At 38.4% G+C, this 18,817-nt stretch overlaps 1 protein-coding gene across 2 annotated transcripts in view; it reads right to left on the bottom strand.

Annotated features, from left to right (window-relative positions):
* The window catches only part of nbeab (neurobeachin b), a 215,970-nt gene that overhangs the window by 148,860 nt on the left and 48,293 nt on the right, over positions 1-18,817 (bottom strand). For both annotated transcript variants that reach the window (XM_086262085.1, XM_086262086.1), the window contains exons 2-10: positions 18,309-18,540; positions 16,554-16,654; positions 16,226-16,321; positions 14,674-14,795; positions 12,667-12,793; positions 9,237-9,356; positions 6,869-7,015; positions 1,687-1,884; positions 1,427-1,560 (exon numbers count right to left, since the gene is read on the bottom strand). In XM_086262085.1, the coding sequence (XP_086118211.1) occupies positions 1,427-1,560; positions 1,687-1,884; positions 6,869-7,015; positions 9,237-9,356; positions 12,667-12,793; positions 14,674-14,795; positions 16,226-16,321; positions 16,554-16,654; positions 18,309-18,540 (1,277 nt within the window). The remainder of the gene's footprint in view (positions 1-1,426; positions 1,561-1,686; positions 1,885-6,868; positions 7,016-9,236; positions 9,357-12,666; positions 12,794-14,673; positions 14,796-16,225; positions 16,322-16,553; positions 16,655-18,308; positions 18,541-18,817) is intronic.

The raw sequence follows: 18,817 nt of genomic DNA, 5'->3' as shown, positions 1-18,817 counted from the left end.
AGAAGCCTTTGGCTGAGGAACAGTGGTGCTTGGTGACACTTCTTAATCGGCTTTTCCTCACATCCTCTAGTGGTTTTCACCCCAGCACAACAATCACAAGGACACAATCACTCCTCTGCAGGCTTGCTCATGTATAGAGAACATACACTACATGCATACAAACTCCTTTACTTAATGTTAACTTCAAGTCGTTTTTTTCCCCCTTTGGTCTATTTACTTAAACAGAGAACAGAATTAAATGACACGACTCTGTGTGGGTCTGGTTTATCCCATGATCCTTTGCTGCAAGCAGAGATTCTTTCCAATTTGGTCGAGGAGTCGTAGCTGATGCGACACCAGCACTGCTTGGAAATCAAGGTGACACAGGCTCACGCTATTATTAAAGGGGATTTTTTTTAAATCACTATTTGATGATGCTGTCAAGAGCAGCCAAGGCAGATCAGGGAGCATTATATGGAGTTAATTGTTGCAGACGCTTTGAACTTCTCAGCCCAACAGGCTTTTAGAAGGACTCAGTCTAAAAGCCACGGCAAGGACAAAGCAAAGTGCTTGGGAGAGTTGCACACAGTGAGCCAAAGACTCTAACATGCTAGAAAGAGAGGAGGAGGGACAGAGAGCTGAGAGGAGAGGAATCTACAGAGGGACAGAGCTTTGGGTATCAGGGATTTGTGCTGCTATGCGGCCACTCCTGCGTCCATCCATGTCATTGAACTAACACAGGATTAGAGCAGAGCTCCGGCTCCATCCTGGGCACAGTTGGGAAGCTTTGGGCAGACCAGCTCAGAACGATGGGGTGAGAGGAGTCTGAAGCAGTGAGCAGAGATAATAATGAAAGGGGACTACAGCTTGACCAAGACTGCTATATGATACAGAAAATCTCATCACTGCATTATTTATCCAACAAATCCATGCTGCAGACCCTGGGTGTTTCTGAAGTGAATCCATCATAAGTTGTCATCTACTATAAAATCATAAGCAAACCCACATTCGTAGTTTTCAACCATATTAAGCATCAAGTTTAACAAAATAGCCCATTGCTTCTGTTGATTTTACTCCCAGTGAGTTATGAGGTTAACTGCCAATAAGCTTAACACCACAAAAAAGGGTGATAATTATTTGGAACACCTCAGTGACTTCCCAATTAGGATAAGTCAGATGCTGGAATGTTGCAGCTGAACTTGATAATTTACATGAAGATGTATTCATGGGGAAAAAAAGCAACCCTTAAGTCATTTTAAGAAGTGATTAATATTACTTTAGTTGCCAACCCTTCATCAGTCACAAACACAGCCATAAATCACAATAAAAAAAATATCAAAAAGGAATTAAATTCACAACTTTCCCCCCTCATCTACAGTTTCATGTATATAACTTCTACTTTCATTTCTAAAAGAAGTTGTACAGTCTCAAAATTGCTTCTTCTTACCAGACAGTTGTTTCCACCTGGCTGTCATTCAGCTGATGAAAGTCCAGCTGGGCAAAGAGGGGAAAGAGAACCTGGATCCCACCAATAGAGTGTATGGCACTATGGATGGAGTGAGTCACTGTGGCTTTCACATCCTGGAAGGGTAAGGCAAAACCCATAAATACGCCTTCGTACGGACTGAATTTTAAACCCTATGTAATAAAAATGAACGAGTCAGTACCTAAAGTATTGAGCACAAAGTTAAGAGTAATGCAACTGACCTGAAGCATAAGGGCGTGCGGTGAGTGCACAAAGATGGAGGCGTTTTCTCTAGGCGAAGACTCCAGGCAAAGCTGGGCATCAGTGGCCTTCGCATTATAGGTGAAGGCGATGGAGTTGGCTAATTTGCCGTCATATAATACCTGCTTGTGATGCTCTGCTAAGTGAATATCACTCTCGGACTTGAACTTAAATGTACTCTGTTAGAAAAAAACAGAGAGAGACAGAGAAATCAAATAAAGGAATGACATAAATAAAAGTGTGAGAGTGATGGGCTATGTATTTTTCTTAGTGAACATACACCCCATCATTGCCTCTTGGGTGTTATCTTTTAATTATAACTTCATTTGAGAATGAAAAATGGCTGACACTGAGTGCATTACAGCATATCGCCATTTTCAAAATGAATTTTCTCCATTGATTAAAGCATCCTGTTCATCTCTATCATTCTGTATGGGTGCAATCAACAACAAAAGGCAAAACCATTAGCTTTTTAGTAACTAAGAGAATAAAGTGAGCTGTGACAGCAGTATTATGTTTACATGTCAAAAGAAAAGCTGTATTCAAAATGGCTGTAAATAAATTTCCAAAATATGAGACGTAAAACTCATGTTTAAACTTATATTTGTAAAATGAATTATTTTCATCGCTATGTCTCTTGGAGATATGGAGATATTTGCTGCATATTTTGTCTTACTTTGAATGTGCACGTAAGCCTTTTGTTCTGAGTGCAACATTGCCTGATGACAATCTTCAAGTTCGACTGCAGAGTACAATGATTAGGGTCTGATGACAAAGATCAAAGCTGCTTTGATACCAGAGATGATTGTGTACCTGCATTAATTTAACCAAGAAGCATTTACTCCACTCTGTTCATCAGCAAATTCAAGCCGAGCACAGTTACTGCTGAACTCTCACAAAAACATACTAAAAGAAGGCTGCAGACAAGGCACTGTCAGAGCAGTCTTTTTGGATATAAAGTACGCAAGGTTTTTTGGTGTGTGTGTGTGTGTGTGTGTGTGTGGGGGGGGGGGGGGGGGGGTGTTGCTTTTGCTTGTTTTGCACTGACATTGTAATTTTCTTTTCCAATACAGTCATGAAGCAGAGACAAATTGGGGACGAGTTTTGCCAATACAGCTGAAAACACATTCAAATTAAAGCTGGCGGTTGGCAGTTTAGCTTCAAATTGCTGTGCCACCTAACATCTATAGTAATAAGAGGAAGAAAACGGATTATAAATTTACGCCCAGCTGAGGGAAATAAACCAGCGACTTGATGATTATGATGATAATTCAATGTTTTACTGGGACTGTGTGTCTTGTAAGAATAACTGCATCATATTTACCACAATGCCTTTACCAACATGTCTCATAAAGCACAGGTTAAATGAGTCAGTGGTTTAGTAACACATTCAATATGGCTACCATAACAAACTGCTGATCGATGACAGACTAGTCTCAATTTACTCAATCAATTAGCTGTTGACAGATGAGCTGAATTAATCTGTCAGTGCAGTGTGAACGCAGAAATCAATTTCTCTAATCAGGAGGGCTGAATTATTAATGGGTGAAAGAAATGCTTTTCCTTCCCTCTCTGACTTGTGGGCAGCAAGACTGTGGTGGTGAGATAAAGAGAGACAGAGAGAACTGAAGCAACAGTGATGAAACAACCATCTGGTCCTAGAGGGACTGTAGATAAATACAGTATGTTCCGCAACATGGCAAACAGGGTTTGCGCACCTGTCCAAAACGCATCTAAATCTGGGATTCTTTTTCTCAGTGAGGAATAAATGGATAAAAAAATGTGATCTGACTCAGATTGTCAAATTCTACAATGAGTATGGTTTCTATTCTGACTGCCTCTGAAGTGCAGAGTTGTAAGTGGGTGGCAGCCTTTAGTAGAAACTTACATTTGGAAGTTTTTAATAATCTTTATTATTAAACAACAAGTACAAGTATTGCACAACACTACCTTGCATCTTTTGAAATTTAATAATACTATTTGACATTTTCATTCCGTTTTGTTACACATGTTACAGTTTCGTCTCTGCCTAAAGTGCTATGAACCTCTTTCAACATGATGCTAGTAAATATGTCTATTTATAGAGATTTATAGAGGTGTTATATCAGTTTCCTCACAGCACTAAAACTGAGAGGGTTTAATGACATATCTACGTACAGTCCGATGATAAAAAAGCATAAGAGATAATCTCTTCGCCTGCTATGATCAGGTCCACACAGCGGACATCATGCATCTCATCATGAAGTCTCTAACATCCTTCAAAAGTTTCAACTCATGGAACCCAAGTGGCAAGAAATAACAAGCTCCACTGCTTTGCACTTTTGTGCGATCCTTGCCGCAGTGTGAAAATAATGATCCCATGGGTTTTGGGCTATCAAACCCTGTAGCGTGACAGCATCATTCCATAGGCCAGACACTCATAAAAAAAGAATTAGAGTGCAGTTCCTCCACTGACCAGGGGCAACCCAGTCTCTCTGCACACCACAGGAAGACACTTAGAGGACTGCAACACTCCCTGTTGCCTGTGATACAAGTAAAAAAATAACACAATATACCCGCGTATGACTTTCATTTTCTTCTGCTACCGACCCTTGTGTGTTTTTAATACAGTGAACTAACTATCCAACTACAAATTAAAATAAAAGCAATTTTTCACTTCCAAATAAAAAATGTTTTTCAGTATTAACCAAATGTTTGAAGATTAAGTACCATTAAATATCTGTGTGCGCTGTAAGCCCCATTTTGCTGTTTTATTACAACTGTCAAGGGTTTGCATTTTTCTTTCTGTATATTGTTTCTTACTTGCTAGGAAAAAAAAGTCACATATCTATCATCTGCATGGTTTTTGTTTTGTAGGCTGTTAGTTTTCTGTTTTACTGACTTTGCTTATCATTGTTTTGTTTTACTTCCAGCTTTGGTCCGTTTCCCATCGGCTCCTCACTAGTTATTTATAAAAATTACTGTTGGGATTATTTTGTAAAGCAACACATTCCTGTGGATTATCTGAAGCTTTTGTGATTCGGTTTTCTTACATAGTCAAAAGTATTTGGCCATGTTCACTTTACATGTACAGGAGCTGTTTGGGCATGAAGCTCACAGTTTTTATGTTGATATTAATGTTGGTGCCAGAGAAGGTTTGGAAGTTTCCAGTTAATAAATCAGTAGACTGTTGGCCGCAAACTGACTTGTTGCAATTGTGGCACATATGAATCCAGTGAGAGAGAATGATCCATTCTTTCACAAATGTTTGTAAAGGCATACTGCACAGTTAGAGGTCAAATACTTTGGGCAACAGTGGACCAGATTTGTGCCCCAATATCTTCTCCTATAGCTTGTGTTTCATACTGCAGTGCAGTGTTGTTACAAATTTCATGGGCTAATCTACCTTATGTAGAACACATATGATAGTGATAATAGAAAACAAAGGAAAAACAAAGTGCATCATGTGAAAAACTGTTAATCATGGCACAACTGTTTTAACTTGTCAAATACAGATGACATTATTTCCAGGAGAATAAAGAAAAATGAAAAAAGAAAAAAGAAGAAAATATTAGGAATAAGTATGCAGAGAGGGGATTTTTTAGGCTTTCTGTTTAAAGAACTCCCAGACCTCGTGAGTCATTACCTGACTTTTGAAGATTAACTAACTGCTAAAACGGGAGTAATGAATGGAGAGAAAAAAAATATGTCAGCTGCTGTCAGGCACAGTGTGTCCAGAAGCACCTCTAACTGTATCTGTCAAAGTCTGTGAATGTCAAGTCAATCATAAAGTTTGAACTTTACAAGAAAAAAGTTGTTTGTTTGTACTTTAAACGAAATAAACAGAAGTACATCCAAGTTCAGAGCCTGAAAAAGAAATCTAGCTAACACAACACAGTCAGATTTACAGCCATAAATCATAACATGCACTAGAAACGGTAACCCTAGGCAGCAATAATCTCTGCATTTAAACTAAGTGCAGTTACGGTTACACTGAATACACAGTGGGAGTAAGTGAAAGCATGTCGAACATCAAACATGGAGGAAAGGACTACGGATTAGAGAATAAATCATACATCAGAGGCGATGGTTTTTCTCAGGCCCTGCTGAGTTCAGACAGTATAAAGTTGAGTGTATAGTACACAGTCTAACAGATGTATGCTGAGCTTGGCTGCACTCAGACTCCTCCAGGCAATTCTGAATTAAAACAGACCTCTCGTCATTTGTATAGCACTCCCACTACAACAATAAATCAGTGGGGTAGACAACTGTCTGACCTTTCTCCCCAACTCACCTGTCTAGGTCTTAAAAACATTGTTCACAACTTCACAAACTGCAGATAATTGTCTCCCCTGGGGACATTTATTCTTCATTATTTCAAGAATTCTGAACGATTGCTTTGCTGTGTCTTAATAGAAGATCATGAAATGCAGTTAAGGAGGGGAACAACAAGTAACCAGCCATTAGCAAAAAGAGAAAACAATGATTTCTCTGAGAATTTCTTGGGCATCAGTAGACCTGACTTTAATCATCTTCAGCAGGGTAGCTTTTACTTAGTAAGTTTGTCTTTAAAACAGCTGGAGACAAAACACTAGTGGCACAAATTGGTCACAGAGTGCAAACTGAATGAGTCACATCTTGTGTTCAGGGTTTATTTAGCATGAAATGCCATTCCTACTTTTGTGAGAGGGTGTTGGGCTTAACACTGAAGAAACAGAACAGAAACAGCCTTTTGTGAGCATCTGGGACTAAAGTGAGACAATAAGGAGAATAATCTGAAAGTAAACAGGCACCTCCTTTTTCTTGCAGATCAGTGGGATGTTTTGTCAACATATAATAAATATTCACACTGTAATCCCTATTTTGGGAGGTCAGTTTCCTTTTATATTCACATTCATGTTCTGATTTTTGTTAAGATGCTCGGGAGCGCTCCACCTGCTGCAGCTGATATAACTTGGCTCATGTCTCTATCCCCTCAGAGGGCCTGCTGCTTTCCTCTGTGTACTGTGCCATTATTCCCCAGAAGTAGGTAATTTATGCAGCCGTTTATCTGGGAGGAAAAGCAGGACAGCGATACAAGGCAAAGGAACTACAGCAGGACAGAGCTGCTCATTGATTTCACAGATGGATTGGTAATGCAGACTGCTTACATGTAATCTAATTTAGGCACCCACAAGCACATACCTTATAGCCTGGTCCTAGCTGATGAATTGCAAATATCTGAGCGGGATTGAGAGCTTCGCTGAACACAAAGACAGCTCCTAGCTGTCCGCAGAACACTCTGTTAGCATCCGCTGTCTCTGAGGACCCAAGGAAGCACTTATCATAACTCTGCAAGAGGGACATAGAAAAAGAGGCAACACCATCAGGGACTAGAAGAAAAAGAAAAAAAAAAAATATCACACAGCTCTATTACGCAGAGGTCTAAAAGTAAAATGTAAAATATTTGATTTTTCAAATGGGTCCTTCAAATGTGTTTTATTTTCTATTCCAGCCAAGAAATTCAATTTCGTTTTTCAAAATAACATTCTCTCATGTTGTTTCAGTGTTTACGTTGACAATTCCCTGATGGAAAGAATTTCCTAACGGCCCTGATTTACAAAGACATGAAACCTCTATATAATCTCTGTGGTAGTGAAAAAAATGTGCTCTAGTTACATCCAGCACCAAATCGAAGGGCTATTTACAGCGGCAACAGCAAATTGCATAACAAGTGAAGATCTATAAAAGAGGTTCAATGGAAGAATAAAAACATCAGATTAGTTGATAGAGATCTGGTTCTATTTAACCCTGTAAAAATGCTGTTTTACGTCCAACATGTGTAAGATTTAAAGCAAACAGTCAACCAAAACATTACCACATATATTTATGCTAACTAAGAAATACAGCTTTAGTGGACTGTATTACTTAGAAAGATACAATAATCTATATCTGAGTTGTAGTTAAGAACAGAATAAGGCAATTAAAAAGGATATCTAAAGATGACAGCATTTAACCTTTAAGATTGTAGCCTCAATAGCAAAAAAACAGAAGAAGAAATCAAAATTATACATATAATGCATGTTAGATGTCTTCCAACTAAGTAAAGAAAATTCACTGTCTACAAAACACAGAGCTTTTCAGCAAATATACAGTCCTTAACAAATTTATTTACCACCTGTCAAAATAACAAGAAAACCCAAATATTTAAAAAAAAAAAAAAATCTGCCAAAATCTTGTTTATAGCTAAAACCTATATTGTTACTTAGACAAAAAAAGTCACATTTCAGTTCATGTGAATTCATGTTTTTATGCCCTCTGGTCTTCTCAGAAATCAATCAAGCACAACACAGTCAGATTTACAGCCATAAATCATAACATGCACTAGAAACGGTAACCCTAGGCAGCAATAATCTCTGCATTTAAACTAAGTGCAGTTACGGTTACACTGAATACACAGTGGGAGTAAGTGAAAGCATGTCGAACATCAAACATGGAGGAAAGGACCACGGATTAGAGAATAAATCATACATCAGAGGACAACATTCAACCACTAAAACTTTTCTGTTAGTGGGTGTACCCCGCCTTTCTGCCTATGAAAGCTGGGATAGATTCCAGTGACCCTGTTAAGGATAAATGGAAGAGAATGGATGGAAGGACGGGATGCGGGAAAACAACTGTAATTTAGCGTCTTAATAAAAAGTTTTTAAAAGTTTGATTATTTTATCTGCTTTTCTGTAAAACAATCAATTTGAAAATTTGTGGCCAACAACAACAATTACAATTCAGCAAAATAAATATAATATAACAAAATAAAAATATAATTTTTAGTGAAAACTGATGCATAGTGATGGATTAACCATCACAGAAACATTTTGGAAATTACAGAAAATTTAGGACAGCTCTGGCTTAAACCACATTGCCAGGTTGTCTAATAAATTTATTGCTCACTGTATGTGACCAGAGACCTGCTTATGTCTATGGAATACTGCAAATGTTCATGTTTTTCTTCATGTATCGCAACATTTCTTTACAAAAATCACAAATTAAGGCATCTTCATTTAATGTGGTTGAATATTTCATGAACTACACTTGGTTCAAAGCACACCTTTCTAAATGTGTTTCCTCTCTGCAAGTCCAAATGCAACACTAATCATTTCTAAATAACTGCGAAATCATCTGAACATACAAATATTCTGTTAGACTGTAAATCACCTTGTTATCACACATTTTAAAAAAGACATCCTCAGTCTAATGGAAGTTATTATTTACACATAAAACAGCTACTGGGTCTCAAAATTGTATTCTGATATCTACTGCAGCACAACCGGGACAAACATGTTCAAATAAAGAGTGAAACCCTAGACAGACTTCAGAGGAAAACAGTGAGTTAAAACTCATTTTCTCATTTCATCAATGAGAATTATTGAGGATTTATACATGTTTTACTCCCACAGAGCGCGAGCCATGCGAAACATTGATGTGGCAGCCTTAGTCAGCCTTGTGCCAGGAAGCATTAAAATCACGACAAAACGGCAACAGTGAGAAAAAGTAACAAATAAGGAGGACTTACATCATTTGTGTTGACGTGCCATGCCATGTCTCCATAAGAAACAAGCTGTCCGTTAACATAGCATCTGATTTCACTGTTCCTCCAGCGGCTGTAGATGTGGACTATACTGATCATGTACCACTAAAGGTGAGAAAGAAATCAGATTGAGATTTTAAGAATACAGCATTATGTATTTAGGTCATTAATGTTTTAACTAAATGTATCATTTAGTTTATAAAACAACATCACAAATAATTTTAAATGAATCACAAAGTTCAAAAGAACAATGGAAATGAAGCTTGCTACACAATGTTCTCAGATTTACAAAGGAGGAGAGTAAATAATAGATCAGAGGACAGGCCAAAGGGACGCAAGACAGCTCATTTTTATCACACACAAAAGGAAGGTAAATACTGGAGAACTGCAGCCAAAGGGGTGAGAGGGTGCAACAATAAAAAAACAATTTAAAAATTAGCAAGAGGGAGAAAGTTGTTTCTTATTAACTATATGCTAAAAGAGGTAAACATTAATGGTCTGTTATTATATTATTTCACCGCCCATTTCACAAGGTGAAGCTGTTCAATTGCTTGTCAACACAAATCAGCCAGTCACCTGAAGTTCAACCCGAGCATCGGAATGGAGACAAAAGTTAATTTAAATCACTTTAAACATGACGTGGTTGCTGGTGTCTGCTGATGTACTGGGATTTCACGACCATTACTAGGATGGTAATGGTTGGGGGTTTCTTTCCACTCTTTGGGTTCCTTAGTACCAACTGAGCATTCACTAAATGTTACACAATACATGATTATTGTTGCTGACCATGTCCATCTCTTTATGACCACAGTATACTCATCTTCTGATTGCTCATTCCAGCAGGATTACATGTTGTGTCACAAACCATCTAAAACTGGTGTCTTGAGCATGATGATGAGTTCACTGTACAAAAAATGACCTCTACAACCATCGCATTTCAATCCTTTGGGATGTGGTTGAATACAAGATTGCGGATGTACAACTGGATGAACAACTCTGCAGCAACTGTGTGAAGTTATCACGTCAACGTGTACCAGATTCCTGGGGGAATCATTCAAGCATCTTGTTGAACTGATGCCACAAAGACTTAATGCAGTTCTGAAGGAAAAAGTAGTCCCAGCCCTGCTAGCATTAGGTACTAGCAAGGCGAACCTAAAGAAGTGAACAGTGAGTGTATTTATATATTTGACCATATCAACTGTTCATCTGCTAAAAAAACAAAAACAAACAAACAGTAACTAAAACTTAATTCTTCTAAATTAATTCTCAATTCTTTATATAATAAGAAATAGGAAACTGTAAGCAATAGTAGCAGGAATTGGAAGCAGCAGTTGGAAATGTGGAAAGTGGGACAAAGGCACACCAGGCAGAAGCAAAACAATGTGGATTAAATGATATCAAGTAGAAAAATATATTTTTTCCACCTTTTATTAAGATATATTTTCGGTCTTTTTACTTTTTGTGCCTTTACTTGAGAGTAGGAACATGGCATGTAGCAAAGAGACAGTGACACTGCAGTCCAGGCAATATATGTGGCCTCTTAATTATGAGTTTTTAAAAATGTTAATTCGATGTTGCTTTTTATTAAAAATACTGCAGAACTCCTTTGAATTGGTGTCTGCACTGCTCTTGGACTTGCTCCCCCTGTCAAGCTGCTTGTGCCGATAACAATAAGACGCCCGATGCAGAACTGCATACCACTATAAAGCACTCAGGCTGCTCATAATATGAACATAGGGTAAGACTGAGACAATCAGTCACAGCAGCAGGAAACAGATTGTCCATCTCCTACAGTACGTGACTATGCCCACTTTTTATTAGTTTGACCCAGGAAGGGCAATGTGAGCAGTCTAATAAAATTACTGCTACTTCACACAAAGGTAAGGACACTTAAAGTAGGACTCCTGGTTATGGGGAAGAATGCAAGCTACCTGTACTTATCCACAGATGTCTGAACTCAAAATCAATTAAAAACTCAATTTACAACAAGTTGTCTTCTACGTTATTCCACAAAAACATACCTGCAGTGTGACACTTGGAATGAGACGAATAGTTGTTCCCAGGTCTTATGTGAAGCCTCTAATTGTTTGACACATGCTTAGAGACAGCTTTCATTCTCTGCAGGGATAGGTACGCTACACTGACACTTCATGCTAAATTAAGTTTCATATTCTCATCTACATTTACATCCAATTAGACCTGTTAAGACTGCTCAGGGGCTTTAAATACATTCACGTTTACATGGAAACATACACAGCATGACTTATGTGTAGTGATTTGGTGTAACAATAAGTTCAAGACATTAATATAGTATAGAGACAAAGGCAACAAGCACAATTGTCAATTTAAGAAAACGGAACAGGGAATTGCAATTGGGATCAAGAAACAGTTCAAGAGAATTTATTTTTTACCGCCAAGCTTATTAAATCCCCTAATCCACACTGGCATGTTTGTTTGTTTTTTCCTGACAGTACACTGAAAAATAATCATATCAAAAGGAAAGAGTTTCTGCACCCCTGAGCCCATGCAGCCCTTTATTTGTTATACTTTTAGATAATAAAAAAACTGCATTGATGCAGAAAAGCTCTTTGCACCTACTGTTTCCGCCACACAGAAGATACACTAGGAATCGATAGAGGGTGGCATGCTGGTGCAGTGGTTAGCACTGTCACCTCACAGCAAGAAGCTTCCTGGTTTGAACGCCAGCTGTGGTCGTTCTCCAGGAGTTTCCTACAGCTACACTGGTTTCCTCCCACAGTTCAAAGACATGCTTGTCAGCTTAATTGGTGATTCTAAATTGGCCATAGATGTGAGGTGGATAAAGCGCTTGAAGTGTGTAGAATAAAGTGTCGGACTTTGAATGACAATGAAGAACACAAAAAGTACTATATGAATACAAGTACACTGCATTACACTATAATCAAATCTATAAGAGGAAATACACTAAAAACAAGGAATATCATCAACAGACATCGTGTGTATGGACTGTTAGGGTTAGACTTACTTATTTTTACAGCTACTACACATTTTTCCAGTTTTCATCATGAAATATATAAATGTTTTCATCACCACAGACCTTACTAGGAATAGATAGAGTCCATGGGTACAGATAATGTAACTGAAAGAAGTCTAAATAATGATATATGGTCTAGAACAGCGGTGTCCAAACCCAGGCCTAGAGGGCCGGTGTCCTGCAGGTTTTAGATGTGTCCTCGATCCATCACAGTTGATTTAAATGGCTAAATTACCTCCTCAACATGTCTTGAAGTTCTCCAGAGGCCTGGTAATAAACTAATCATTTGATTCAGGTGTGTTGACCCAGGGTAAGATCTAAAACCTGCAGGACACCGGCCCTCGAGTCCTGGAGTCGGCCAAGCCTGGTCTAGAAGGAGGAACAAACCAAAAGTGCTCTTACCTTCCTGGGCTGAAAATCATACTTCACACAATGCTGAAACCCTTTTCCTTTGGACTTGAGAGATGTGATGATCAAGCAGTTACCAACAAAATGTGCAGAGTAGCCGATGCCCTTGCTGGTGCGAAAGCTGCAGAAAGAGATATTCACACAGTAAATCATGAGCTGGCAAACTTGACAGGGTAACCCAAATGTACTTAGCCACAAACAGAAAAAAAAAATTTTTTAAAGCAACAAAAGCAGAACTTTTTGACTAGCAAATTATGCAGTCCAATTTCTTTATTTTTTCATCCTTTCAACTTCATTCGTATGTTTCCTCCTTAAGGCACCAAACAAAGAAAAAGAAATTAAGAAAACGGTGGCTTTGCACTGCATAATAAGTTTGTGGTCACGCTATTTTAAATACCTTGCACTGTGCGGCCAGAAAGCAATTTACAAAAGTAACTGACAAATAACTCATAAGAGAATTGTGATATTATACCTCAAGAATCACAAGAGCAAAGTAGCTGTAGTTATTTGTTCAGCTATATAGTGAATGGATTTAAACAAACAGAAAAGCGAGACTATGCTTTGACAACGCTCTCAATGGCAAATCGCTCCACTCTGATGTTCCTGCCTTCCTGGTAAAAGATATATTACAGAAGCACTGAGGAAATTCAACTTGTAAACAATAAGAACCGACCCTATACAGCCCACACTATGTACACGCACAAACAACCTTGCAATAGAACAATAGTTCTCCACTCGTAGCCTGCTTGGAATGAACATCTTTTTCATTGCTGACACGCAATACACTTTCACAATCCTCAGGTCTATATTAGTCTTCCATCTACAAAGACCCACTCCACCACACCACCATCTAAGACAAACAGACCTCTTTGTCAAGGCAGATAAAGAGGATACAGGCCTGTGCAACGCAGGGCTGGATGCAGAGCTAGAGAAATATATGACCCACACACGGATACCGCTGAGGCAGCCAAGACACAGTGGACACACTCCTTTCTAAAGATACAATTCTTTTTGTTGTCTACATGCCCTACCAGTGAGCTGTGAGGCATTCAGAGCAAAGCATAAACAGGATTAGTTTGGCATATCTCACCTTTTTGTGGGACTGTACCAGTGCTGAATACAAACATGATTGGACGAATGCAAACATCACAGCTTAGCCATTTTTTTTTCTTTTTGATGTTGTACATCTGACAAACACAGAACAAGTCTCTCCAAGGTGAACAGACTCTTTCATTCACACTGAACTACCTATTGGGCAATTAGTCTTCTCTCTGACTTTTCATCTTTATTATTAGCTCGCTCTCCTACTACAATTCTTTTATATGTCGCTTTTGTATTTTTCTCCTAGAGTTCCTCTAATAAACAGAGCAGCCAAACATCACTGCACGTCTAGGTTATTGACTTTAGCACTAATTACTCACAAGCTCCTTCCTGGAAGGGCTGCTACGTGAGCCTTATGTGGCAGATATTCAAAACTAAATTAATACCTCCATAGCGTCTCCCAGAGCGGCAATTCACCACTGGAGTCGGCAGTTGTGTAGCCGCTGTAGTTCATGGCTCTGTGGGTTTTAATCTCAATAATCTCACCTAATTCCCTATTCTTATTATAATTCGTGAATATTATCTGGCAAAAATGAAGCCCTTTTCACAAACCACATTACATAAGAGCTGGCAGTGTGTAAAAAACTGTCTGTAAAACTAGTTTAACCTTGAAAAACAAGTTGCAGTCATAATCTACTTAGACGAGAAAATCACTGTAGGTCACAGCATATCAGACACCATACTGCTTTGTCAATAAAACTGCTTGTAGCTTTATAGGCCTCTGCAGAGAGGGTATGATTTCTAATACAAAGCTAAAGCAATTAGAATGATGGAAAACTGGAAAGCGCAATTCACTTCTCTTTGGCGTCATAACGTGGCCTTACAGCACCTATGAGAGGGATGGGCGTGTACTGAGGACATTGGAAAAAGGAGTAAAAGCATAAGTTAGTGTGTACTCACCAGTAGAGATATGGTTTGTCCTTGTCCACGTTGATGTTATTTAAGGGATCCATTCTGAACCAGGTATTAAATGTAAACCCATTTTGATAAGGCCACTTAGCAATAGGAGGTAAAGCAATTGCCTAAAACAAAAAACAAACAGAAAAGATAGCAAAGGACAAATTCATGCACCATCAGAGATAGCTCCTTAAAATTATGTTCCTACTGCTATCGCTGAGTTACATGACAGGGTAAGCTAAATTATACAGACTAGTATGCACCTAAGCTTTATTCTTGTTTGCTTTGAAGAAAATAGGGGCAGTATATAAATTGAAGATAAATACTGGACTGGCTGCATAAAGTTTAACCAACTTTTGCAGCTTCCCTGCAATGCACAGGTCCTGCTCTACTATACAAATGTTATTTTAGTCCATTGTTAGATGGCATAGTGACATCATAATATATAATATACAGTATATCTGAATATTCAGATTTTTTGGCTATACATTTGATGTTACTGTTGTGAAGTTAAAATGACACAATGACTCATAAGGTGTTACCGGTTCATAAATGCTACATATGGGTCATTTTAGTCCATTGGTAGGTGGTTGCTGGACACTATGATAGCATTATAATATCTGATTTGTATAAGACGCTTCAGGGGCCTTAGATGTACCTCTTTGTGCCAGTTTTGGCTGCTGAACGAGTTCTTGTGTAGGAGGAGTTCACACACAGAGAGACTGGTGTATTATAGCAGGATAATATGCTACTATACTATACCATATGAATTAAAATTAAACATAAATATATAAGTCAGTAATGTAAATTAAAATGTTCATAATTTCACCTACAAAAAAATACAAAAAGAATATCCCTGAATCCATACTTTCATTCCATTTTTGAGACTAACATAAAGGAAAGTCTTTATTTTAATTATCCAAATATGTACCTCCACTTAAATATTGATGTTTAATAATTGCTCTGGAACTGTCGTCCATAGCGTTAGGTGTTGACATAATTCTCATGCAGACTACATTATCAGCGCATGTGTTCAGCCTCTTTGACATAAATCTGCTTGAGTTCCACTTTGAGTGAATTTGCAATTAATCTCAAAGACTTTCGGGAGTTTAGTTTAAAATAACTTTTAAACCATCAGTTTAAAAAAAACAAACATTTAATGACATCACTGTGACACCTCATTTACTTGCTTTAATCAGCATCCTGCAATATGTTGATTAAAAATCCAGCAAACCAGAAAAAAACATCAACAAGGCTTTTGATCTTGCAAAGCCTTAATGAGGAAAAGGCACAGTATGGTATATTCCACATTATAGAAAGTGTATTGCCCACTATGCAGACCAAAAAGTACCTGAGATGCAGTTTGTGTATGTGGATACACCTCCCCTTATTCCCCCTTTCTTAACAGAACCCTTTGTTACCTGTGTAATCTTTGATTTTAAGGTTCATTTGCATCTTTTTATTGCATATTCACACTGTGCATGCAAAAACGTTCATGCTTGCAATGCATGTATGAAAACTGCTTCATGGCAGAATGTACAATCTGAAAGCTTACTGCTGCGCTGCGACCAGGAAAGTTGAAGAAGGCATCCGGACCGTATCTCTGAGGCATCTGATTGAGCACCGACAACATTTTGACTGCATGCTTCGGCTGCACAGGTGGCAAAGATAAAAAGGGTATAGATAAGACAGCAAGGCTTTCTCTGTGGCTGGCTGGACAGCAGACATTCAATAGCTTTTCAGTTACTTCATCCAATCATTCGACAGTAAGTCAATTACAGAACAAGCCACAGACCGATCAGTGTTGATGGGTTTCTTGAGGCGACTCCAGTGACAGTGTCAAACAATCACACACATGTACAGCTCGTCCTGGTATTACTCACCCAGAGGCCTCCTTCTCCTCGCAACATGCTGAAGAGCATTTTTAGTTCCCTCACTGTGATGCTGTAGCTGGCCAGTACTCCCAACATATCCACTAGCAAATCTTTAAAGACAAAGATAACATAAACACATCACATGCAGCTGCACTTTGCTGATATTATAATTCATCCACGCTGGAGGTTTTCCTGGAGTTTCTCATGGGGAAAAGTATTCATATGACTGAACATCTGAGATAATGGAAACAGTTTTACTTTAGATTACAGTTCATTGTCCGTGAAATTCTTATATTTAACACAGAAAAGCCGAAATTGCATGGAGAATGACTTGGAACACTGCAGCGAAAATGCATTTTAATTTCATCATCTGAAGCATAATTTAGAAGTAAGATGGGGTACGGGTGTAATTTGCACAGCCCAGCATGTCAGTGACAATGACTTCAGTACACAAAACCGCAGTGACAAAAAACTCATCTCTAACATTAATCTTCAAAGACTGAGGGGTTCTGAGCTCAGTTGTTTCTACATCCTTGTGTGTCTATTTCTACCTGAAGGTGTTATCAAAAAGATATAATATAATCCTGGTACCACATTTTAATTACGTCTGTATTTTATTTGAAGCTCTGCAACAAAAAAACCCCAAAACTTTAGTTTCTAACCAATACATGTAAAATATTGCAGGATAAGTAAACAGTAAAATACAGTAGTTTATATTTAATATTAAGTGCTTTTGTGAAACGAGAATACATGTGCGTGAATGCAATGGAGTGAACAGTAGTGAAGGCAGATGAGTTTAAATACCAGGGATCAAACATCCAAAGCAATGGACAGTACACAAGAGAGGTGGAAAAAGAGAGTGCAGGTACAGTGAAGTGGGCAAAGATGAGTTTCAGGGGTTAGTTGTGACAGAAGTATAGCAGCGAGAATGAAAAAGGAGGTTTATAAGACTATAGCGAGATCTGTTATGAGGTATGGTTTGGAGGCGGTGGCATTGACAAAAAGATTGGGAAAGAAGGTGGAAGCAGCTAAGACTTTCAGTGTGAATGACCAGGAGAGACATTTCCTCTTTTATACTATGTAAGATAAAGTATATTAGGAGGAGACAAAGTTAGAGAAGTAAGGCTAATGTGGTTTGGACATGTGAAGAAAAGGGACAAAGGATGTTGAATATGGAGCTCCCAGAGAGTAGGCAAAGAGGAAGATCACAGGCAAGATGATTCATGGATGTAGTGAAAGAGGACATGCAAACGGGGATAGGGTGAGATGGAGGCAGATGATCAACTGTGGCGACCCAGTTCAAGGCTATTGTGACTTTTCCCAAAAACTGATGTGTCAAAAGAATTGTGTGGATTTGCTAAATTACTGAACAAAATCTAATCCCCATACACACTTAATTTCCTTCATATTTTCAATGAGAATCATCAAGTACACTGTTGTCTTCACTACTTGGTTTTGAAGAAATTTGTTGATGTTTTTATACTTTTTAATCATGTTACTATAGAACTGTTTTGGATAAAATTTAGGGCTAAGTCGCCTTTTTTTTTTTTTACGAAAACCTTCAGCAAAAAGTACAGAGAAATTGTCTTTTTGACTGAAGCTAAATCCTAACAGGCATTCTTATGTACTTTCTAGATATAAACATCATATTCATTACCATCAATTCATCTGAAAAAAACAACAACAAAGAAAACCCCAAACAAAACACACATACTACGTCTACTACAGGCAAAAAATGAAGACAGAATCATATCGTTATCGTACCTGCAATCATGTCATCCACTGAGCTCATTTTCAGCAACACCTGCTGGATAAGGCCCACTTCAGTGCTCGTTTGCAGATTTCGAACACTTTTTCGAAGGACCGCGGTAAACATGCTCCAGATTTCAGCCTGGCAGGTGATGTCACAGTGCTCCAGCAGCTCCACCAGGCAGCTGATGCTTTCCGCATCTTGGATAATGAAGTTGGTCTCCAGATCAAACTCACCACCCACCAACTGCAAAATAAGGTGAGACAGAAGGAAAATGTGTGAAGAGATTGAATTTTTATGCCTTTCACAGTAGTTTATTCTATGTTAATGTAATGGTCCAGCAAGTAGCAACCTTTATTAAATTTATACACTGGACACTACTGTTTGACCCAGCTTTCAACCCTCCCCCCCCCCACACACACCTTTTTTTTTTTTCCCCTAGGGGGGACATTAACTAATAGGATCCTTTCATAAATGTTACACTTCACTACACTGATGGTTAGGGCTAGAACTGGAAAGAGAA

Source organism: Aulonocara sp. 'chitande type north' Nkhata Bay, linkage group LG14 (assembly GCF_057382095.1).
Source record: "Aulonocara sp. 'chitande type north' Nkhata Bay isolate Kocher_YH1m ecotype deep benthic linkage group LG14, A_spYH_male_GT1.1, whole genome shotgun sequence".
Taxonomy (NCBI): domain Eukaryota; kingdom Metazoa; phylum Chordata; class Actinopteri; order Cichliformes; family Cichlidae; genus Aulonocara; species Aulonocara sp. 'chitande type north' Nkhata Bay.
This window is presented reverse-complemented; position numbering and strand designations above follow the sequence as displayed.